Below are 22,735 nucleotides of genomic sequence, written 5' to 3'. Positions count from 1 at the left end.
GTGCATTTAAATACAAAACAACAAATACCAGGAAGAGTTACAGGCTTAAGGCTACTGGGAGATTTATATTTCGAAAAGCAAAGGCTGAATTCGAATTGAGGGGTTTGAGAGGTTTATTTATCGAACACATACCCTGTAGTGAATTACAGGCTGGATTTTAATTGAGGGGCTCAAAGATTAGCATTATTTGTCACAAAAATGTCAAAACATTAAAATGTGTTGTTTTGTGCCAACAACCAACACAATCCAAATATGTGCCGGGGGGCAGCCCACAAGTGTTATCATGTTTCTGGCCAATGTAACATGCCCACAACTTACTAACCCTAACTACTTTGGAATGTGGGAGGGAAGTGGAGCATCTGGAGGAAACCCATGCGATCACAAGGGGATAGGTACAAACTCCTTACAGACAGCAGCAGAATAGAAGCGTGATCGCTGTAGCTGTAAGGCATTACCAAGTTTGCAGATGACACGAAGCTGGGCGGCGGTGTTAGCCATGAGGAGGATGCTAAGAGGATGCAGGGTGACTTGGATAGGTTAGGTGGGTGGGCAAATTCATGGCAGATGCAATTTAACGTGGATAAAAGTGAGGTTTTCCACTTTGGTTGCAAGAACAGGAAAACAGATTATTATCTGAATGGTGGCCGATTAGGAAAAGGGGAGATGCAACGAGACCTGGGTGTCATTGTACACCAGTCAGTGAAAGTGGGCATGCAGGTACAGCAGGTGGTGAAAAAGGCAAATGGTATGTTGGCATTCATAGTAAGAGGATTCGGGTACAGGAACAGGGAGGTTCTACTGCAGTTATACAAGGCCTTGGTGAGATCACACCTGGAGTATTGTGTGCAGTTTTGGTCCCCTAATCGAGGAAAGACATTCTTGCAATAGAGGGAGTACAAAGGTTCACCAGATTGATTCCTGGGATGGCAGGACTTTCATATGAAGAAAGACTGGATTGACTAGGCTTATACTCGCTGGAATTTAAAAGATTGAGGGGGGATCTTATTGAAATGTATAAAATTCTAAAGGGATTGTCAGGCTAGTTGCAGGAAGATTGTTTCCGATGTTGAGGGAAGTCAAGAACAAGGGGTCACAGTTTAAGGACAAAGGGGAAACCTTTTAGGACAGAAATGAGGAAAAACTTCTTCACACAGAGAGTGGTGAATCTGTGGAATTCTCTGCCACAGGAAACAGTTGAGGCCAGTTCATTGGCTATATTTAAGAGAGAATTAGATATGGCCCTTGTGGCTAAAGGGATCAGGGGGTAAGGAGAGAAAGCAGGCACGGGGTTCTGAGTTGGATGATCAGCCATGATCATACTGAATGGCGGTGCAGGCTCAAAAGACCGAATGGCCTACTCCTGCACCTATTTTCTATGTTTCTATGACACTACCATGCCCCAGCTATAGAGGTTTATACTTAAAACAATATATACCTATTAATGAGTTCCAGGCTGGATACGCCACTGTAACATAACAGTTAGCACAACGCAATTACAGCTCACTGCGTACTGGAGATTGGAGTTCAATTCCAGCACCGATCTGTAAGGAGGCTCTGTACATCCTCCTCTTGGAATGCACAAGTTTTCCCCAGGTGCTCCGGTTTCCTCCCACAGTCCAAACATGTACTGGGTAGGCTCATTGGACATTGTAAATTGTCCTGTGATTAGGTTAGGGTTAACCGGGATTGTGGCAGAGTGGTTCAAAGGGCCGGAATGGCTGACTCTATGCTGTATTGTTAAATAAATACACAAACAAACATATTAGATTGCGGGGTTCACAAGGTTTATATGCAGAACAACACATACCCTGCAGTGAGTTATAGGCTAGAAACTAATCGAGGGGTTCATCAGGTTCATGTCCAGAATAACATATACCTAGTAGTGAGTTACAAGCTGGAATTGAATCAATGGATTTGCGGAGTTTATATCTAGAATAACAGATTCTCCGTAGTGAGTCATAGGCTGTAAACTAATCTAAGGGTTCATCCTTTCAAACTGCAGCCATCTCAGTCACATTTCCATTGCCAAAGTAATTATAAAACGTGAAGGTGTAAACAAATCTCCCCTGGATTAGCCCCCCTGAAGTTGATATTTCAAACCTCAACCCCTGGCCAAAGCTCTCCCTCCTAGACCAAGGAACATGGAAGGCACAGAGAGAATCTTTGCCTAACACTAGATCGATCTATCTCAACTCAGACGTCTGGAACTGCTACCAAGACCAGCAACCTTCACTTAAATCCCTCTCCACCTCGTCCTGCCCTGGGGGGGGGTTTGATCTTTCACAGTACAGCACAGGAGAAAAGGTGACCAATGGTAAAGTTCTTACGTGCGATAGTTGTCGTTATCTTCCTCTCTGTAGGGATGAGGTGGGCAGGTTTGGTGGGTGACAGGAAGCAAAAAAAGGTTAGTCACCATTGAGTCGATTCAATTGCAACATCTTCAGTCACAATTATCTGCTCCCTGACTTTTCAGACCTGTGTACTGGGACCCCGCGTTTCATGAGTGTCCTGGCCAAACTGGAGCCTACAATGGAAGTGGGTGCGCACACCCCAGAACCGGCTGCTAGCTTGCCACCCTCCTGGAGAGTGGCCAACGCAATATCCAACCACAGATATGGCTCTCTCCGCTACTCGCCCACCTGCATCCTTCGACTACTCAATCCAAACCAGTCTTCATATCAGCACAGCGACTCCAGCACTTTTTCAAGGCAGAGAGTCATGGGCCAAATACTGTACAGGACTGAGCACAACAGTTAAGTTGATTCTCCTATCGTGTCCTGCTCAGAGAGATCAGTACCTGGCCCCATTGTCTCAAGACCAGAACCTGGAGTGGGCCCCGCTGTCCCTGAGCGCCAAGACACGGCGAGGGCCCTGATGTGGGGGTGGGGGGTTTGCAGGATTGTGGTTGCGATACATTCTCTTTTTCTACCAAACATAATCAACTTCAGCACATTTATTTCACCGCGATAAGGTGCTGGTATCTGTCAGGGAATGCCACCATGTGGAATACGAACCATCGCAACTACACAGGATCAGACAGGAAGGCAAACTGATTGATAAAATTTATAAACAACACAACACAACAGGAACTGTGGGATCAGGCAGGAAACGGGACAGCAGTGAACTGAACTGAACCAGACAGACTGCCCCGCTCAGGATCTGGAACTATACCCTTCCTGGAAAAGAAATGCCTTAAGCAACCCCGCAAAACTTTGTCTCCATACCGTCCTTTCTGAATGAGTAACACCTTTTCCCTCAGTGCTTCATCCAGCTGGTCCAAGTAGGGTGTGATATTGACAGGCTCCTCCACAACAGCTTCTTTAATTGGATGAAATCGGAATTCACGCTTCTTCCCTTTAAGATGAACATAGATCATAGATCATACAACAGCATAGCACAGTATTCAGCTTACAATCTTGTGCTGAGCTTTTAACCTACTCTAAGATCAATCTAACGCTTTCCTCCTGCATACTCATCATTTTTTCTTCCATCCATTTATCTATGAGTCACTTAAAATTTGGAATCTGTTGCCAGAAGCAGCTGTGGAGGCCAGGTTGTTGGGTGTATCTAAAGCGGAGATTGAAAGGTTCTTGACTGGCCATGGCACCGAAGGTTACAGGGAGAAGGCCAGGGAGTAGGGCTGAGGAGGAGGGGAAAAAAAGGAGCAGACTCGATGGGCCAAGTGGCCTAATTCTGCTCGTGTCTTATGGTCTTAAATGTCCCTAACGTATCTGCCTCTACACCACCCCCACACGCACCTACGTAACTGTAAAAATTTCTGATATCCCCTCTGAACCTCCCTCCAATCACCTTAAAACTATGCCTCTTGTGTCAAGCATTTCCACACTGGGAAAATGTCTTTGGGAGTCCACTCTTATCTGATACACCTCCATCCAGTCACCCCTCATCTTCTTTCACTCCAAAGAGAAAGGCCCTAGCTTTCTCAACCTTTCCTCATAAGATATGCTCTCTAATCCAGAGTAGCATTTGGCAAAATTCCTTTGCACGCTCTCTAATGCTTCCACACCCTTCCTGTGAGGTGACCACAACAGAACACAATACTCCACATTGTACACAAAACGCGTCACAAAGCACGTCAAAGGTGCGAATTTAACAGAATGAATCAGTTCATCCTCAACAGCCATTCTTAAGGCTGTAATGGTGGCAGAGGGTTAAATTACCATAAGGCTAACCCAGACTCAATAAACAATGTTCTGGAGCGACTTAGCAGGTCGAGCAGCATCTATGGGGGTACAAAGGAATTACTGATGCTTTGGTCTGAAATCCTGCATGAGTGGTGAGACTGAACTTGTATTAGCCTGACAGGGCAGGAATCCCACATGAAAGGGTACTTCATCTGTATAAATCTTAAAAAAAAACAAATCCACACACAAGCCCTATGTCTTGTATAAAAATGTCATCCCAACACAAACAAATGGCAAGACACGAGGGAGACTGCAGATGTGGGAAATCTGGAACAACACACCCAAAATTCTGGAGGCAGTCAGGCAGGTCACGCAGCATCTAAGGAGGGAAATGAAAAGTTGCCGTTTCGATATTTCATCAGGGCTTTTTTTTGTAGAGAGAGTGGAGGGCAGTGCATTCAGAGAGGGGTTAGGTTGCAATAGGTGAAGGGACTGGTGGTTGAGCAGGTTAATGTCTCGTCAGCAAGTAGAGATGAAAAGATCTGGAGCTGGCAGAAGGCCCAAGCAGTGTGTCAGTTAGGGCGTATTCTGGAGTTAGGGTATTTAGCAAGTATTAATTTCACCAGCGACCAATCTTCAGATTTGACTGTGGGTCGCAGATTGAATTTAAAATGCAGCTCTGAACAGAAGCCCCCCCCGGAGCTGCAAATTGGGGTTGATTACAAACCAGGAAACATGATAACTGCATAGGCATAAATCCAGAGAGAGAGCCAGTGGGGATTAACATTCAGTTTGGGTGTCTGGAGTGTGGGTGTGAAGAAGGATGCATTGAAAAACTATACATTATCCAAAGGAAGCACTGTGAATACATTGTAACTGTAGATTTGCCTGCTGTTATCTTTGATCTTCAGCATATAAAAGTGCCAATAATAGTGGGTGAAGCAGGCCTCTTCTTACAAGGGTGTCTCAATATAATGCTTGTTCCTCATTTTTGCTGAATATAACATTTCTATATCCACTAGATTCAGTGTCTCTCCAGTGACTTTGTATGTTGAAGAGAAGGGGGGGCAGGGGCTGAAGGGCTCATTGACAGTGGGGTGGGGTGGGGAACCCCTGCCAAAGGCAGAGGCTGGGAGATGGAGGAGACAGCAGTCTACAACTTTCTGTAGCCACTTGCAATCCTGTGCATTGCAGCCTCTATACCAGGCTGTGAATGAAAGTTATTAGCAAATGTGTTCCATAGGACTTGATACTAATTTTCTTTGCTCGTGTTTCCAAAAAGCTAAGAGTGCAGAAAAGATTACAAGGACATTGCCAGGACTCAAAAACCTGACTTATAGAGAGAGGATGGCCAAGCTAGGACTTTATTTGTTGCAAGGCAGGAGAATGAGGGGTGACTTAAGAGAAATGTTTAAAATTGAGTGATAAGGTCTTTGGAGCTGGAGATTGTAGAGCAAATTGGTGACAGTTCCTTGTGGATTTTACGTGCCAGTTTTAAAAAGCGAGTGGAGCTCATTGGGACTTGTCTGTGAAGTAGGAGATTGCTTGGGTTATTAGTAACTGAGCAAGGGCCGATAAAAAGAAGCGAAGTTTAAGTGAAGCAGCCATTGCTGGAGTGGTCAGGCTTTGGCTCAACAGGCTTCAGCAAGAACAGGCAGAGGCTACAACTTAAACCTGAGAAGTTAGAGCCAAAGGTATAACAAGTGTAGGCAAGATGGTAGTTAAGGCAGTGGTTTGCTCCTCCTGTAAAATGAGAGATTTCAGGATACCTAATGGCCTTCAAGATGACTGCAGGTACAAGAAGTGCATCCAACTTCAGCTCTTGACTGACGAGATCAAAGAACTGGAGCTGTAGCTGGATGTGCTCAGAACCATCTGGAAGGTTGAAAACCTCATAGAAGAGACTTTTACAGAGGTAGCCACACCCAAAGTGAAGGCTTCAAATAGATGGTTAACCACCAGGGGAATAAGCAGTCAGTGCAGGGTTCCCCTGTGGCCATTTTCCTCAGCATTAAGCTTGGATACAGATGGGGGTGTGGAGGAATGACCTATCAGGGCACAACAGCAACAGCAGCCAGGCCAGTGGCACTGTGGCCAGCTCTGAAGCCAGCAGGGAAGGGTAAAATCAGGTAGAGCGACAGTGACAGGAGATTTTATAGTTAGGGGGACAGACAGGAGATTCTGTGGCTTCAAAAGAGATACCAGGATAGTGTGTTGCCTCCCGGGTTCTAGGGTCCAAGATGTTTCAGAGTGGCCGTAAAAGATTCTCAAGAGGGAGGGTGAGGGAGTCATGGTACACATTAGCACCAATGACGCAGGAAGAAAGGGGGAAGGGGGTCCTGTGCAGTGAGTATAGGGAGTTAGGGAAAAGGCTGAATAGCAGGATCTCTGGATTACTCCCAGTAACATGTGCCAGTCAGGGCAGGAATAGGATAATAGTACAGATGAATGAGTGGCTGAGGAATTGGTGTAGGGGTCTGGGTTCCAGATTCTTCAATAATTGGAACCTTTTCTGGGTCAGGGAGGGACGGGTACAACTAAACTAATATCCTAGCCAGGAAGTTCATTAATGGAACTCAGGAGGGTTTAAACTAGTTTAGCAGGGGGATAGAAACCTGAACACCAGGTCAGAAAGTGGAGGGAATTTGAATTTTATGTATTTTAATTATGGATAAAGGTGACGAACTTAAGCATGGCTCAATATATGCAACTATGATGTTATGACAATTTCAGAGACTTGGATGAGAGGGGGCCAGAAATGGGTGCTTCAGAAAGGGTAAGATGAGGGAACACAAACCAATCTTCAGAGTGATCAGAAGTGGACAGAGTGAGCAATTTCAAGTTCCTGGGAGTCAATATCCAAGGACCAAACCTGGATGCAACATATCGATGCAACCGAAAAGAAGGCAAGGCAGCTGCTATATTTCATTAGGAGTTTGAGATTTGCTTTGTCAACTAAAGCACTTGAAAACTTGTACAAATGGAGAGCATTCTGTGACTACATCACTGTCTGGTATGGGGTGGGGGTGGGGGAAGAGATGTGACTACTGCAAGCTTCAAGCACTATACTAGCCCCCATTGTATCCAAGACATCTTCAGGGAGCAGTGCCTTATGAAGATGGTGTCAATCATTAAGGACCCCCACCACTCAGGACATACTATCTTCTCATTCTCATTGTTACCATTGGGATGGAAGTACAGAAGCTTGAAGGCACACACTCAGTGATTCAGGAACAGCTTCTTCCCCCCTGCCATCTGATTCCTCAATGGACATTGGACCCATGAAGACTACCTCATTACTTTTTTTATTTCTATCTTTTTTTGCTCAACTTATTTTAACTTAACTATTTAAGAGACATACAATATATACAGTGGCATGCAAAAGTTTGGGCACCTCTGGTCAAAATTTCTGTTACTGTTAATAGCTAAGTGAGTAAAAGATGAACTGATTACCAAAAGGCATAAATTTAAAGGTTTCTTTAATATTTTAAGCAAGATTACTTTTTTATTTCCATCTTTTACAGTTTCAAAATAACACAAAAGGAAAAGGGCCCAAAGCAAAAGTTTGGGCACCCTGCATGGTCAGTACTTAGTAACTCCCCCTTTGGCAAATATCACAGCTTGTAAATGCTTTCTGTAGCTAGCTAAGAGACTTTCAATTCTTGTTTGGGGGATTTTCGCCCATTCTTCCTTGCAAAAGGCTTCTAGTTCTGTGAGATCCTTGGGCTGTCTTGCATGCACTGTTCTTTTGAGGTCTATCCACAGATTTTCAATGATGTTTAGGTCCGGGGACTGTGAGAGTCATGACAAATCCTTCAGCCTGTGCCTTTTGAGGTAGTCCATTGTGGATTTTGAGGTGTGTTTAGGATCATTATCCTGTTGTAGAAGCCATCCTCTCTTCATTTTCAGCTTTTTTACAGATGGTGTGATGTTTGCTTCCAGAACTTGCTGGTATTTAATTGAATTCATTCTTCCCTCTACCAGTGAAATGTTTCCTGTGCCGCTGTCTGCAACATGAGCCCAAAGCATGATCGATCTGCCCCTGTGCTTAACAGTCGGAGAGGTGTTCTTTTCATGAAATTCTTTTTTTTTCCAAACTTCCCTTTGCTCATTACAGCCAAAAAGTTCTATTTTAACTTCATCAGTTCACAGGACTTGTTTCCAAAATGCATCAGGCTTGTTTAGATGTTCCTTTGCAAACTTCTGACACTGAATTTTGTGGTGAGGATGCAGGAAAGGTTTTCTTCTAATGACTCTTCTACGAAGGTCATGTTTGTGCAGGTGTCACTGCACAGTAGAACAGTGTATCACCACTCCAGAGTCTGCTAAATCTTCCTGAAGGTCTTTTGCACTCAAACAGGGGTTTCGATTTGCCTTTCTAGCAATCTTATGAACAGTTCTCTCAGAAAGTTTTCTTGGTCTTCCAGACCTCACCTTGACCTTCACCATTCCTGTTAATTGCCATTTCTTAATTACATTACAAACTGAGGAAACAGCTACCTGAAAACGCTTTGCTATCTTCTCCTGCTTTGTGGGCATCATTTATTTTAATTTTCAGAGTGCTAGGCAGCTGCTTAGGGGAGCCCATGGCTGCTGATTTTTGGGACAAGATTTGAGGAGTCAGGGTATTTAAAAAGCTTTGAAATTTGCATCACCTGGCCTTTCCTAACAATGAATGTGAACAAGCCATAGCCCTAACAAGCTAGTTAAGGTCCGAGACCTCGATAAAAATTATCTGAGAGCTCAAATCTCTTGGTGTGCCCAAACTTTTACATGATGCTCCTTTCCTTTTTTCCCCCCACTCTAAAATTGTTCAAAACAAAAATAATAAACTAATTTTCCTTAAAATGTTGAAAAGAATGTTTCATCTTTAACTTTATGATTTTTGGAGATCAGTTTGTCTTCTACTCATTTAACTATTCACAGTAACAGAGAACGGGTGTTCAAATTTTAGCATGCCACTGTGTGTGTGTGTGTGTGTGTGTGTGTATACATACACACACATACATACTTACTGCAATTTAGTTTTTTTCTCTACAGTTATCATGTATTTCATTGCACTCCTGCCGTAAAGTTACAGATTTCATGACATATACTGTGATATTAAACCTGACTCTGGTTAATGTCCCAGGGTTTCGATGCTTTAGAAAAGACTGAGAGAAAGGTAAAAGAGATGGGAGAGTTGCACTACTTATCGGAGGCAATATCACAGCTGCATTCAGAGGGGAGAATTGGAGTACTTGTGCACTGAGCCTATATGGGTAGAACTCAATCACTCTGAAGGAATTGTATTAAAGACATTGAGGAACAGATATATGCAGGCAGATTAAGGAGAGGTGTAAAAATAACAGGGGGAGTTAACTGGGAACAGCTGTTTTAGAGCAAGTCCACATCTAACATGTGGAGGATGTTAAAAGACCAACTGGACAGAGTATAGAACAGGTATGTTCCAGCCAGAAGGTGAGAGACAAGGATGTGTAAGGTAAGAGAACCTCAGATCTCAACAGAAGTTATAAATTTAGTCAGGTAGATAAAAGATAAGTATGTAAAGCTTAGAAGCTACAATCAAACGAAGCCCTTGATGATCTAGAAAAGAACTCAAGAACTGGCATAGGAACTACATCAACCTTGATGGCTGGGCACTGCAGAGTGGTACAGACAGCCCAACGCATCTCTGGATGTGGTTCCCTCCACTGAGGACTGAGGACATTCATAGCAGCATGTGCAGAAAGAAGGCCAGGAAGATCATCAGGGACACCAGTTACCCACTACAGCTGCTTCTGTCTGGCAATCAGTAACACAGTATTAAAGCCAGGACCAACAGGCTACGGGACAGCTTCTTTCTACAAGCTATTAGGCTTTTAAATTCACATGTCTGTACATTGTGACGGAGTCATAATGCAAAGATTTTTACTCCCTCATGTCATGGGATGGATGCAAGATTTAAGTAAATTCTAAATTGTAAGAAGGGAATTAGGAAAGTCAGGAGGGGCCATGAAAATTAGGATTAAAGGGAATTCCAAGGCATTCTATACATACTTTAAGAACAAGAGGATGACTAGGGAGAGAGTAAGAGCACTCAAGTATAGGGGGGGTGGGAGGGGAAGAAAACATCTACTTGGATGCAGAGGAGGTGGGTGAGGTCCTTAATGAGTACTTTAAATTAGTATTTACCAAGGAGACAAATGTGGAGGATACGGAGATCAGTGGTGAACACATTGGTATGCTGGGGCAATGAGGTAAAAGAGGGGGTAGTGTTGGGTCTCTTGAAGAGTATTAAGAACACAAGACATAGGAGCAGAATTAGGCCATTTGGCCCATCGAGCCTGCTCCACGATTCCATCACAGCTGATCCATTTTCCCTCTCAGCCCCAATCTCCTGCTTTCTCCCCATGTCCCTTCATGCCCTGACCAATCAAGAATCTATCAACCTCTGCTTTAAATATACCTAAAGTCTTGGCCTCCACAGCTGCTTAAGGTGGATAAGTCCCCAGGACCTGATGGGATATATCCCAGGTTATTGAGAGAGAAAAGATTTGGGAAAAGATTTCTGAGGCATTGACCAATATCTTCATGTCCTCTTTAGCCACAGGCAACATCCCAAATGACTAGCAAGTAGCTAATGTTGTTCCATTGTTCGAGAAGGGAACTAGGGATAATCCTGAAAACTACAGATCAGAGGATCTCACATCAGCAGTTCTTAGGGATAGGATTTATGAGTACTTGAAAAACCATATTCTAATCAGGAAGAGCCAGAATGTCTGTGTGCAGGGAAATTTATGTCTTACTAACTTGATTGATTTTTTTTGACGACAAGGGTGATTGATGAAGGTAGAGCTGTGGATGTTGTGTGCAGGGATTTTAGTCAGGCATTTGACAAGGTCTCATGAGAGGCTCATCCAGGAGATTAAGATGCACGGGATCTATGGCGAATTGGTCATTTGGAACTGGCTCACCCAAAGAAGACAAGGGGATTGGTCGAAGGGACATTCTAGCTAGAGGTCTGTAATTAGTGATGTTCTGCAACAATCTGTACTGGGACCTCGGGTTTGACAGGGATAAAAATGTAGATGGGTAGGTTAGTAAATGTGCAGATCAGTGATGATGGAGATAGCATAGAAGATTGGCAAAGAATACAACAGGATATAAATCATTTACAGATATGGGATGAGAAAAGGCAAATGGAGTTTAACCCAGTCAAATGGGAAGTGTTACACTTTGATAAGTTCACTGGGCAAGATCCTTAAGTGTTGATGAGCAAAGGGATATTGGAGTTCTAGTCCCTAGCTCCCTGAAAGTGGCTACACAGGTTGGCAGGGTGTTTAAGGTAGCATATGGCATGCTTGATTTTATTAATTGAGGCACTGAGTTCAAAAGTTGGAAAGTTATTTTGCAGATTTATAAAACTCTAGTTAGGCCGCATCTGGAGTATTGCACAGTTCTGGTCACTCTATTATATGAAGGATGATGAGACTTTTGGAGAGGGTACATAAGTGATTTACTCAGATTTTACCCAGATTAGAGGGCAGGTGCTATAACGAGAGTTTGGGCAAACTTGGGTTGTTTTCACTGGAGTGTTGGAGGCTGAGCGGATTATGAGCACCATAGATAGAGTGGACAATTGTTATCTTTCTCCAAGGGTTGAAATATCTAATACTAGAGGGCATGCACTTAAGGTGAGAGAGGGTAATTTTAAAGGAGAAGTGAAGGGTAGAGAAGTCGGTGCCTGGAATGTGCTGCCTGAGGCAATGGTAGAGCCAGAAACATTAGGGATTTTTAAGAGATGTTTAGACACATGAATGTGAGGAAAATTGAAGGATAGGAATGTTGTGTAGGATTAGTTTAGTTAGCCATTTAGTTGCTAATATACTGGGTTCAGTACAACATTGTGGACTGAAGTGCCTGTTCCTATACTGTCATTTCCCTGGGGAGACCAAACCTAGATTTACAGTGAGAGGGGAAAGATTTAAAAGGACCCAAGGGGCAACTTTTTCCCACACAGGCTGGTGAGTATATGGAACAAATTGCCAGAGGTAGTGGTTGAGGCAGATGCAATAGTTTCATTTAAGAAGCACTTTAACAGGTACATGGAGAGCTGGGCTTTGGGGGATATGGGCTGAATGCAAGCATTTGGGACTAACAGGGTGAGCACTGTGGTCAACACAGACTGGTTGGACTGAAGGGTCTGAATTCATGCTTTATTAGTTGGTGGAAATTTAAGAGAAGGTCAGAAGGGATAGTCCTGATGAAAAGTCTTGACCCAAAATATCAACTGTTCACTTTCCTTCACTGATGCAGTCCGACCTGCTGAGTTCTCCTAACATTTTGTGTGTGTACGTGTGCAGCGAATTGGCAGACATCAGTTTGCTTCTCACAATAAAACCCAGCTGGAATTGACAAAGTGTTCTTTTTAAACTCTCTTTTCCTTCTACTGAGGCTCATTCCAGAAAGATTAGCTGTCATCAGTAAGCCTTCAGTTAATACCAATCTGCGTCATCCACTGTCTCTCAACCTCCACCCTATCACAGGTGTTCCTTTTGCTCACTCTACCCAATTTTAAGCACGTCAGTCTTCTCAGATCCTACAGAAAAATCATCAACAAGACACATTAACTATGTCCCTCCCCACAAATGCTGCACCACCTGCTGATTACTTCAGTAACTTTCCAATTTGATTTCAGTCTTCCAGCACTTGCAGCCCCTTTCCTGTCCTGAAGAACATATGCTCAGCGGCCACTTCATTAGGTACAGCTGCTCGTTAAAGCGAGTATATGATCAGCCAATCATGTGGCAGCAACTCAATGCATAAAAGCATGCAGACACGGTCAAGAGGAAGAAACGTGATTTAAGTGACTTTGACCGTGGAATGATTGTTGGTGCCAGATGGGATCATTTGGGTATTTCAGAAACTGCTGATCTCTTGGGAATTTCAAACACAACAGCCTCTAGAGAAGGGGTTCCCAACCTTTTTTTGTGCCACAGACCAATACCATTAAGCAAAGTGTCTGTGGACCCCAGGTGGGAACCCCTGCTCTTGACTGCTGTGAAAAACAAAACCACATCCAGTGAGCAGCAGTTCTGTGGGTAAAAATTCCTTGTTAATGAGAGGTCAGAGGAGAACGGCCAGACTGGTTCAAGCCAACAGGAAGCAATAGTAATTCAAATACCCACACATTACAACAGTGATATGCAGAACAGCATTTCTCAATGCACAACATTTCTAACCTTGAAGTGGATGGGCTACAGCAGCAGAAGACCATGAACATACGCTCAGGAGGTACCTAATAAAGTGGGCACTGAGTGCATGCAAACCATAAGGCTTTTGGAAAAACAATCCAGTAACTATTGTTTACCATCGAGATTTATTTTTCAATCATTCACATTTAATTTCTGTAGCCGATTTGCAGCAATGTGGCTGGAAAGCAAGGGTGCGACCGGTCGAAGTAGGCTGCAGAGGATTTGGAGCCACATCAGCATCAAGGCTGCTCCAGGAGTTGGGAGTGTGAGAGAAGACACACCGACCAGCAGTCAAAGACCTCTCCAGAGCTGCTGAAAAGGGTAGTCAGTGGCTCTGGATGAAGAGAAAGGATTCCATCTGGGCCCCCAAGTGAGTGAATGGCATCTAGGGAGTGAGCCCGGGACACCCGGATTCACTGCTGAACCCTCTGGAGGTGTCGTGTGCCTATCAGCAAAACACTGAGGAAAGGAGGCGACCAGAAGTTGCCACCACTCAGCGGCTACCCTGCAGAGTCTAGGCAGCTTGTCTCAGGAGTGCAAATAAAGGATATTAACATCTAGTCCTACATAACACACCATAAAGATCAGCTTTATTTGTCATAAACACATCGAAACAAAGTGAAAAGAGCCATTTGCATCAAATCAGCAAGGATTGTGCTGGGCATACTTCTGGCACCAACATAGATTTCCACTACTTACTAATCCTAACTGTACCTCTTGGGAATGTGAGAAGAAACTGGAGCACCCAGAGGAAGCCCATGCAGTCAGGGGGAACTGAACCCTGATCTTACAGCTGATATTGTAAGGCATTGTACTAACCGCTACACTACCATCCAATATCCTGTGAACCACAATGCTCACCCTGCTAGTTCCAATTTCATGTGTTCAGCCCATATTCCTCCATGTACCTATGCAAGTATTTCATAAAGATTATTATTGTACCTGCCTTAACCATTTCCTCATTCCATATACTCACCTCCCTCTGCACAAAGAAGTTGTCCCTCAAATCCCTTCTAAATTTTTCCCAAATCTATGCCCCTAGTTTTAAACATTGCTATAAAGTTGCCCCTAATACTCCTCTGCTCCAAGGAATAGAGATATAGCCTGGCCAAGCTCTCCCTCCAGGTAGGCCTGCAATATCCTTTTCTGCTGACACAAGAGGTTCCACCAGATAAACACATATAAAACACTGAAGGAATTCAGCAGGTCAGGCAACATTTTTGAATGGGAAAACCATGCTACCACCCAGTGCACCAGCACCAGTAGCAGTCTATTGTTGTATATTTAAACTATATGTACCATATGAACTTTATGTCAACTTGTACAGTCACAAAATACATTTTTAAATCTGCTAACATTGTGTTAATATTACTATTTTATATGATATATGTACTGTGTTTTGTACCTTGGTCCCTGAGGAATGTTGTTTCATTTAGCTGATTACAGGTGTACAGTTGAATGACAATAGACTTGAATGGTTGATGATCCAGGCTGAGACCCTTCATCAAGAGACCATTTTTGCACCCCTTCCGGTTTAGCCACGTCCTTCCTGTAACAGGCCGTCTAAAACTGCACACAGTACTCCAAGTATGGCTTCAGCCTATAACTCCAAGACCTAGACTCAGTTGGGCTGAAGGGCTTGTTTCTGCGCTCTGCGACTCTGTTACAGGGAGACCAGAACCATATGCAGTGATCCAAGTTCTGCCCGTGCCTCAGTCTCAAGCACGACCTCTGGACTAAGCATCATGCTTACCTTTACTGTTCACTTCCTCTTCGTCATCGCTGAAGGCAGCATCTGTGTTGTCATAGCAATTCTCCTCTCGGTCCTTGTCAGTGACGTGGTTATCCATATCCATGGTAACAGATTCTTCTATTTTAACTGCTAGTGAAAGAAAATTAACACTTAAAAAAAAAACAAGAATATTTTGTGTTCAGGATGCTGTAACAGTCTTGCGAGAATCAAGCACTGTGAGAATATATGCGCAGTAAATTTCCTCCTGGTTAGTGCCATCATTATTAATCAGCCTCGACCTTAGCAATCAGTCCACAGCTTTAGAGTGATAGTTTTACACAGGGACCCACATCTACATTCAGTGGCCACTTTATTAGGGACACCTGCTCATTAATGCAAATATCTAATCAGCCAAACATGTGGCAGCAGGTCAATGCATAAAAGCACGCAGATGTAGTCAAGAGGTTCAGCTGTTGCTCAGGCCAAACATCAAATTGGGGGAAGAAACGTGGCTGTGGAATGATTGTTGGCGCTAGACGATGTGGTTTGGGCACATCTCAACATCTCAAAAACTGATGTTGTCCTGGAGTTTAAATGAACAGTCTCTAGATTTTACAGAGAAGGGCGCAAAAAGCAAAAAAAAGTATACAGTGACCAGTAGTTGTGTGAAAACACCTTGTTAATGAGGAGAATGGCCAGATTAGTTCAAGTGGACAGCAAGGCTCCAGGAACTCAAATAACGACACATTACCACAGTGGTGTGCAGAACAGCAGCTCTGAGCACACAGCACATTCAACCTTAAAGTGGATGGGCTACAGCTGCAGAAGACCACAAGCATAGACTCAGCGGCCACTTTATTAGGTGCAGGTGACAGGAATGACGCTGTCCCAGATTCAGTCTGGCTGCACACAATATACCGAGTACTTGACTCACACAAACACCCATTTTTTCCCCCACATTATGTGGGTGTCATTGGCGAGGCCAGATTATTAGCACTGTTAATTGCCCCTGAACTGAGTGGGCTGCTGGATTGTTTTAAAAGACAGTTACTGCTGTGGTCATGGAGTCACCTACAAACTGAAAAGGGATGGACCGCAGTCTTCCTTCAGAGAAGGCCACTAGCTTCACAGCCACCATCACTGCCAGCTTATTAGTCCAGGTTCATCAAAAAAAAACTTCTTGCAACAGAGCAGGTGGCTGAACTCGAGTGCCTGGATTAAATAAATATTTACTTATTTTGAGCTACAGCATGGAACAGCACCTCCTGGCCCAACAATCCATCTATTTAACACTACTTAATCACAGGACAATTTATGACAACCAATTAACCTAGTAGCCAGTATGCCTATGGACTGTAGGAGGAAACCCATGCAGTTCATTCCATACAGATGGCGCCAGTATTGATCTCCGACTCCAGATACCCCTCCCCGAGCTGTAACAGCATCACGCTAACTGCTACAGTCATGGAGTTTTACTGCACAGAAATGTGCCATTCGGCCCAAGCGATCCATGCCAACCCCAGTCCCATCTACCAACATGTGAACTATATCCTCTCTAAACCTTTCCTATCCACGTACTTGTCCAAATAACTTTTAAATGTTGTTATTGTGCCAGCATCTTCTCATGCAGGCTTTTCCCGCCGAGGGTGGGTGAGACTAGAACTAGAGGTTTTAAATATTTAAAGGGAACTCAAAGGCTGGTGAGAGTGTGGAACAAGATGCCAGCAGAAGTAGTGGATGTGGGTTCAATTGAAACATTTCAGAGAAGTTTGGATAGGTACAAGGTTGGGAGGGGTATGGAGGGGGTAGAGATGTGACTAGGTAGAATAACAGTCCAGCACAAACTGAATGGGCTGAAGGGCCTGTTTCAACTCTATGATTTACGGCAGCCTCTGTACCCTTCTGTCTTCTGTGACCCAAGAATCAACACTCTAGATGTGGAATGGCTGGCCAAGCTGACCTTTGGAACCCATTGTCAAGCTCTCCTCAGAAAGAGCAGTATGAATTCAGAAACTCAGTTTCACTTGTGAAAACAACAAAGGAGTTAGAACAGCTTAAAAGTCCAAGATGTAATGGTTGTGGATCAGTAGGGGAGTTAGGGATTAATGGGCACAGCTTCAGAGTAATAGGACTACCCTTTAGAACTGAGATGACGGGTGATGAATCCAGAGAATTTGTTGCCATGCAGGGCTTTGGTGGTCAAGTTATTGGGTATATTGAAGTGAGAGATTGATAGGCTCATTATTGGGAGGGTTAAGGGAGAAGGTGGGCACTAGCCTCCCCCGCATCAAGGACATAAAGGGAATACACGAGAGGAGCACATCCCTCACGATTGACCCCCATCACACAGGACATGCCCTCCTTTCATCAAGGAGGTGAAACAGGAGCCTGAAAGTGCACACTCAATGTTTTAGAAACCGCTTCTCCTCCACAATCAAATTTCGAATGGTTCATGAACACTACCTCACTATATTGCTCTTTTTGCATATTTATTTTATATATTTATAATCATTTCGATGTATTGTACTGCTACCACAATTTCATAAGAAGTGTCAGTGATAATAAACCCAATTCTGAGAGCCTGTACAAGCTCAAGGGGCCAAATTCCCCCACCTGCTTCTGCACCTTGTTGTCTCGTGTATAGGTACAACATCGGAGAGCAGCGTGACCATTTGCAAGCAGTGGACTAATTCAACTGTATTATTTTATGAGTAATAATAGGCCTTGTCATTGACAAAACAGTCATTACATGTTTTAATATGGCCACGGGGACCCTGGTAGATTTATCACCGCTCTGATTAAGTCCTTTCTGTTGTGTTCAGCTGCCTGTTTCTCTGCGTCACTTGACATTTAGAAACTAAACGTTTACTTCTCCTCCCCATTTGGGTGCTTCCCTTTGGAGCTCAGTGTGGAGCTCTCCCGAGGAGTCCTGGTGGGAAGGCAAGCTGCTGTTTCTTCTTGTGTCACTAGCACAATAGCGGGTGCTGCTAAGCAGCAGAAACAAATCAAACGGAAAGCCTTTTACAAGGTTCTTGTGGCACACGGGGCTCAATTCTTTGGGGGTGAAACTGCAGTGGCATCTCCCCCTCTCCCTGTTCTATGGGCACTGGAATGTGCTGTAAAACATTAAAGTTCAAAGTAAATTTATTATAGAAGTACGTATACGTCACCAGAAACTACACTGAGATTCGTCTTCTTGCAGGCACTTGCAAAAAAATAAAGAAATACAATAGATTTTATAAAAAGCTATAAATAAAAGACTGACGAGGGGCTGTAAGGAACATAAAACAGCTCAGCAACAGGCCCTTCAGCCCACAGTGCTGTGCTGAAGTAATTAATACCATAAGACACAGAAGCACAATTAGGCCATTCAGCCCATCAAGTCTGCTGCGCCATTCCAACATGGTTGATTCAGTGTTCCTCTCAACCCCGTTCTCCTTCTCCCCATAACCTTTAACAGCCTGATTAATCAAGAACCTATCAACCTCTGCTTTAAATGTACCCAATCACTTGGCCTCCACAGCCATCTGTGGCAAAGAATTCCACAGACCCACCATCCGCTGGCTAAAGAAATTCCTCTTCTCTGTTCCAAATAGACATCCTCTATTTCTGACGCTGTGCATTCTGCTTCTAGACTCACCCTCTATAAGAAACATGCCCTCCACATCCACTCTGTCTAAACCTTCCCTTATTCAATAAGTTTTAATGAGATTCTCCCCTCCCATTCTTCTTAACTCCAGCAGGTACACAACCAGTCATCTAATGTTCCATTAACCTTTTCATTTCCAGAATCATTCTCGTGAACCTCCTCTGAATGCCAGCACATCAGTTTTAGATAAGCAGCCCAAAAGTGCTCAATACTCTAAGTGTGGTCTGACCTGTGGCTTATAAAGCCTCAGCATTACATCCTTGCTTTTGCATTCTCGTTCTCATGAAATTAATACTAATATTGCATTTACATTCCTTACTACCAGCTCAACCTACAAGTTAACCTTTAGAGAATCCTGCACAAGGACTCCCAAGTCCCTCTGCACCTCTGATTTTTGAATTCGCTCCCTGTTTAGTCCATGCTTTGATTCCTTCCACTAAAGTGCATGACCATACACTTCCTTATTCTGTCTGCCACTTCTTTGCCCAATTGGTGCAAGTCCTTCTGCAGATTTTCTGCTTCCTTAACACTACTTGCCCTTCTCCATCTATCTTTGTATCGTCCACAAACTTGACCAGGAAGCCATCAATTCCATCATTCAAATCACTTCCATATAATGTGAAAAGAAATGATTCCCATGGTGACCTCTGCGGAACAGCACGAGTCATCGGCTGCCAGAAAAGGCCCTTTCTGGAAGAAAATACCAAACTAAGCCAATTCCTTCTGCCTACAATGTCCATATCCCTTCTTCCTCTGCATATTCATGTGCCTACATAAGAACCTCAAACGCTTCTATCGCAGCTGCCTCCATCACCACTCCTGGAAACATATTCCAGACACCCACCACTCTGTACATTAAAAACTAGCCCTGCACATCTCCTTTACACTTACCCCCCCCCCCCCACCACCTTGCTTGTCTGTTAGATTTAGGCATTTTGACCCTCAGAAAAAGATTCTGGCCATCTACTCTATCGATGCTTACCATAATTTTGTAAACCTCTATCAGCTCTCCATTTCAACAATCACAGTCTAGGTTCACAAAAATTATGTGAATCTCTGGGCTAATGCATCTACAGAAGTTATTTGGAGTCAGTTGTCCCAATCAATGAGATGAGATTGGAGGTGTAGGTTGCTGAGGTGCCCTGCTCTATAAAAAAACACAAAGTCAGGTTACTAACTGAGCCTGCTCTTCTCAAGAAAGATCTGTTTATGTGTGCCATGCTTTGATTTAAACAACTTTCAGAGGACCTTAGAAGAAGAATTGTAGAGTTGCATGAAGCTGGAAAAGGTTACAAAAGTATTTCTAAAAACCTGCGAGTTCATCAGTCCAAAGTAAGGGAAATTGGAGGAAATTCAGTACAGTTGCTACACTCCCCAGGCATTCTGCAAATATCACACTAAGAGCACAATATGGAATGGTGAAGGAGGTGAAAAAGAACTCAAGGGTAATGACAAAAGACCTGCAGAATTCTTTGTAACTTGCTCTGTTCTCCCATCCACTACCAGGAAAGCACTGAACAAGGTTCATGGAAGGGTACCATGGAGGAAACCACTGCTCTCAAAAGAAAGCTGCACATCTCAAGTTTGCAAAAGACCATGTGGATCTTCTGGAACAATGTTCTGTGGACATGAGACAAAAATTGCAATTTTTGGCAGAAATGCACACTGCTATGTTTGGAGGAAAAAGGACACTGTACACCAACACCAAAACCTCATCCCAACTGTGAAGTATGGTGGAAAGAGCATCATGGTTTGAAGCTGCTTTGCTGCCTCAGGGCCTGGACAATTGTGGAAACAATGAATTCAAAATTGGGTCAAGACATTTTTTAGGATAGCAGTCCATCACTTGAAGCTTAATAGAAGTTGGATGATGCAACAAGACAATAATCTGAAACTTAAAGAGTAAATCAACAAGAGAATGGTTTAAAAAAAGAAAATTCATGTTTTGGATTGGCCAAATCAGAGTCCAGACCTTAACTCAATTGAGAAACTGGCATGACCTAAAGAGGGCTGTTTATACAAGTCTTCCAGAAATACTGATGAACAGAAAGAGATTTGTATGGAGGAATGGTCTAGAATTCCTCCTCGCAGTTGTGCAAATCTGATCAGCAGTACAATTAACGTTTGGTGGAAGTTATTGCTGCTAAAGGAGGTTCTACCAGTTATTAAGTACAATGGTTCACATACTTTTCCCCAGCCTGGACCGTGAATGATTAAACAATTGAGTTCAATAAAGACATGAAAAGCACAATTATTCATGTGTTATTAGCTTAGGCAGATTGCATTTGTCTATTATTGTGACTTAGATGAAGATCAGACAACATTTTATGAGTGATTAATGTAGAAAACCAGGTAATTGCAAAGGGTTCATCAAGCCTTTTGTTGCAACTGTACCTTGGCCACTGAGTTAAGGAGATTGTGTTTTGTAATGAAGCCTTGAGCTCGAAAACACAGGCAAAGGTCAGAGATGTTGTCTTTAGGACTGGATCTTAAAACAGGCCACAAGCACCAGATGCTGTTTCGAGACCTGGTACGACAGATGTCAGTGTACACATTGCTTCCTAAGTACCAGTTTAATGTTGTAAAGAGCTGGGGGCAGAGGAAGGTGTGGTAGTAGGGATGAGCTCCCACTATCTATTAAATGCCCCCCAAAGGCATGCATCCCAAATAGCCTGACAACCAAATCCACCTCCTGGCCTTAACATGTGGCTTAGCTACTAAGCCTGGCAGAACCATTCCTCCTGACAAGAGAAAGGGCAAAACCAGTCGCTTTGGGCAGATGGGGTTTGTCAACCACAGTTGCCAGCTCACCTAGAAGGAAAACTGATCTCAAACCTCTGCTGCCTTGTCTCTATACCCTTTCATGGAGAAGACTTTGGGAAAAATCCAGAGCTATGGTCCCTAAAGTAGTCCAATGCTGACCAACAACTCCTTCAGAGACACTGGTGCCAAATTATATCAATCACTGCCATTCTTTTGGATTCATCAGCTACGTGGGTAGGGGAGCCTGCATGGGCAAAAACTTGTTCTCCATATTGTACTGCCTTAGGTTGCGTGCCGGCTAGCATATCTCATAGACCCAGTAATGCTCCCCAACTCTTCCTCTGCTACACTGACAGGTGCATTGGTGCTGCTTCATTCACCCATGTCGAGCTCTTCAATTTCATCAACTTTGCCTCCAAATTCTACCTCGCCTTTAAATTCACTTGCTCCATTTCAGACACCTCCCTGTCCTTTCTCAACTTCTGTCACCAACTCAAGAGACAAACTGTCGACCGACATCTTTTTATAAACCTACAGCTACCTTGACCATAACTCTTCCTGTCTCCTGTAAAAATCCCTTTTCTCAGTTCCACAATCTCCACATCTGTTCCAAGGACATCAGATGCCTTTTTTTTAAAAAAACAAACAGGGTTTCCCTTCCTCTGCCATTAATGCTGCCCTCACCCGCATTTCCTGAACATCTGCACTCACCCCATCTTCCCACTGCCCTAATAGAGTTCATCCTCACCTACCACCCACGAGTCTCCGCATCCAACACATCATTCCCCACAATTTCCGCCGTCTCCAAAGGGATCCTACCACTAAATACGCCTTTACCACCCCTCCCCCCATTTCCCGCAGGGATTGCTCTCTCTGATTCCCTTGTCCATTCATCCCTGCCCACTAATCTCCCCCAGGTACTTATCCCTGCAAGCGGCCAAAGTGCTACACCTGCCCATACACCTCCTCCCTCACCTCCGTTCAGGGCCCCGAACAGTCCTTGCAGGTGATATAACACTTCACCGGCGAATTTTGCCAGAGCCGTCTATTGTGTTCGATGCTTCTCATGCACCCTCCTCTACATTGGTGAGACCCGACGCAAATAAGGGACCACTTCGTCAAGCACCTCCACTCCATCCGCCCAGAGCGGAATTTCCTGGTGGCCCAACATTTTAATTTTGATTGCCATTCCAACATGTCAGTCCACAAC

General features: G+C 43.9%; 1 protein-coding gene across 5 annotated transcripts in view; it reads right to left on the bottom strand.

Annotated features, from left to right (window-relative positions):
• Window positions 1–22,735, bottom strand: part of ints3 (integrator complex subunit 3) — a 169,234-nt gene that overhangs the window by 60,156 nt on the left and 86,343 nt on the right. For 2 of the 5 annotated variants that reach the window (XM_059980055.1, XM_059980050.1), the window contains exons 15-17: window positions 15,135–15,263; window positions 3,225–3,354; window positions 2,328–2,354 (exon numbers count right to left, since the gene is read on the bottom strand). In XM_059980055.1, the coding sequence (XP_059836038.1) occupies window positions 2,328–2,354; window positions 3,225–3,354; window positions 15,135–15,263 (286 nt within the window). The remainder of the gene's footprint in view (window positions 1–2,327; window positions 2,355–3,224; window positions 3,355–15,134; window positions 15,264–22,735) is intronic. The other 3 variants (XM_059980051.1, XM_059980054.1, XM_059980052.1) reach the window with 3 other exon arrangements.

Source organism: Hypanus sabinus, chromosome 9 (genome assembly GCF_030144855.1).
Source record: "Hypanus sabinus isolate sHypSab1 chromosome 9, sHypSab1.hap1, whole genome shotgun sequence".
Taxonomy (NCBI): Eukaryota; Metazoa; Chordata; class Chondrichthyes; order Myliobatiformes; family Dasyatidae; genus Hypanus; species Hypanus sabinus.
The sequence above is the reverse complement of the archived record's forward strand: the minus strand, read 5'-3'. Positions and strand labels throughout refer to the sequence as shown.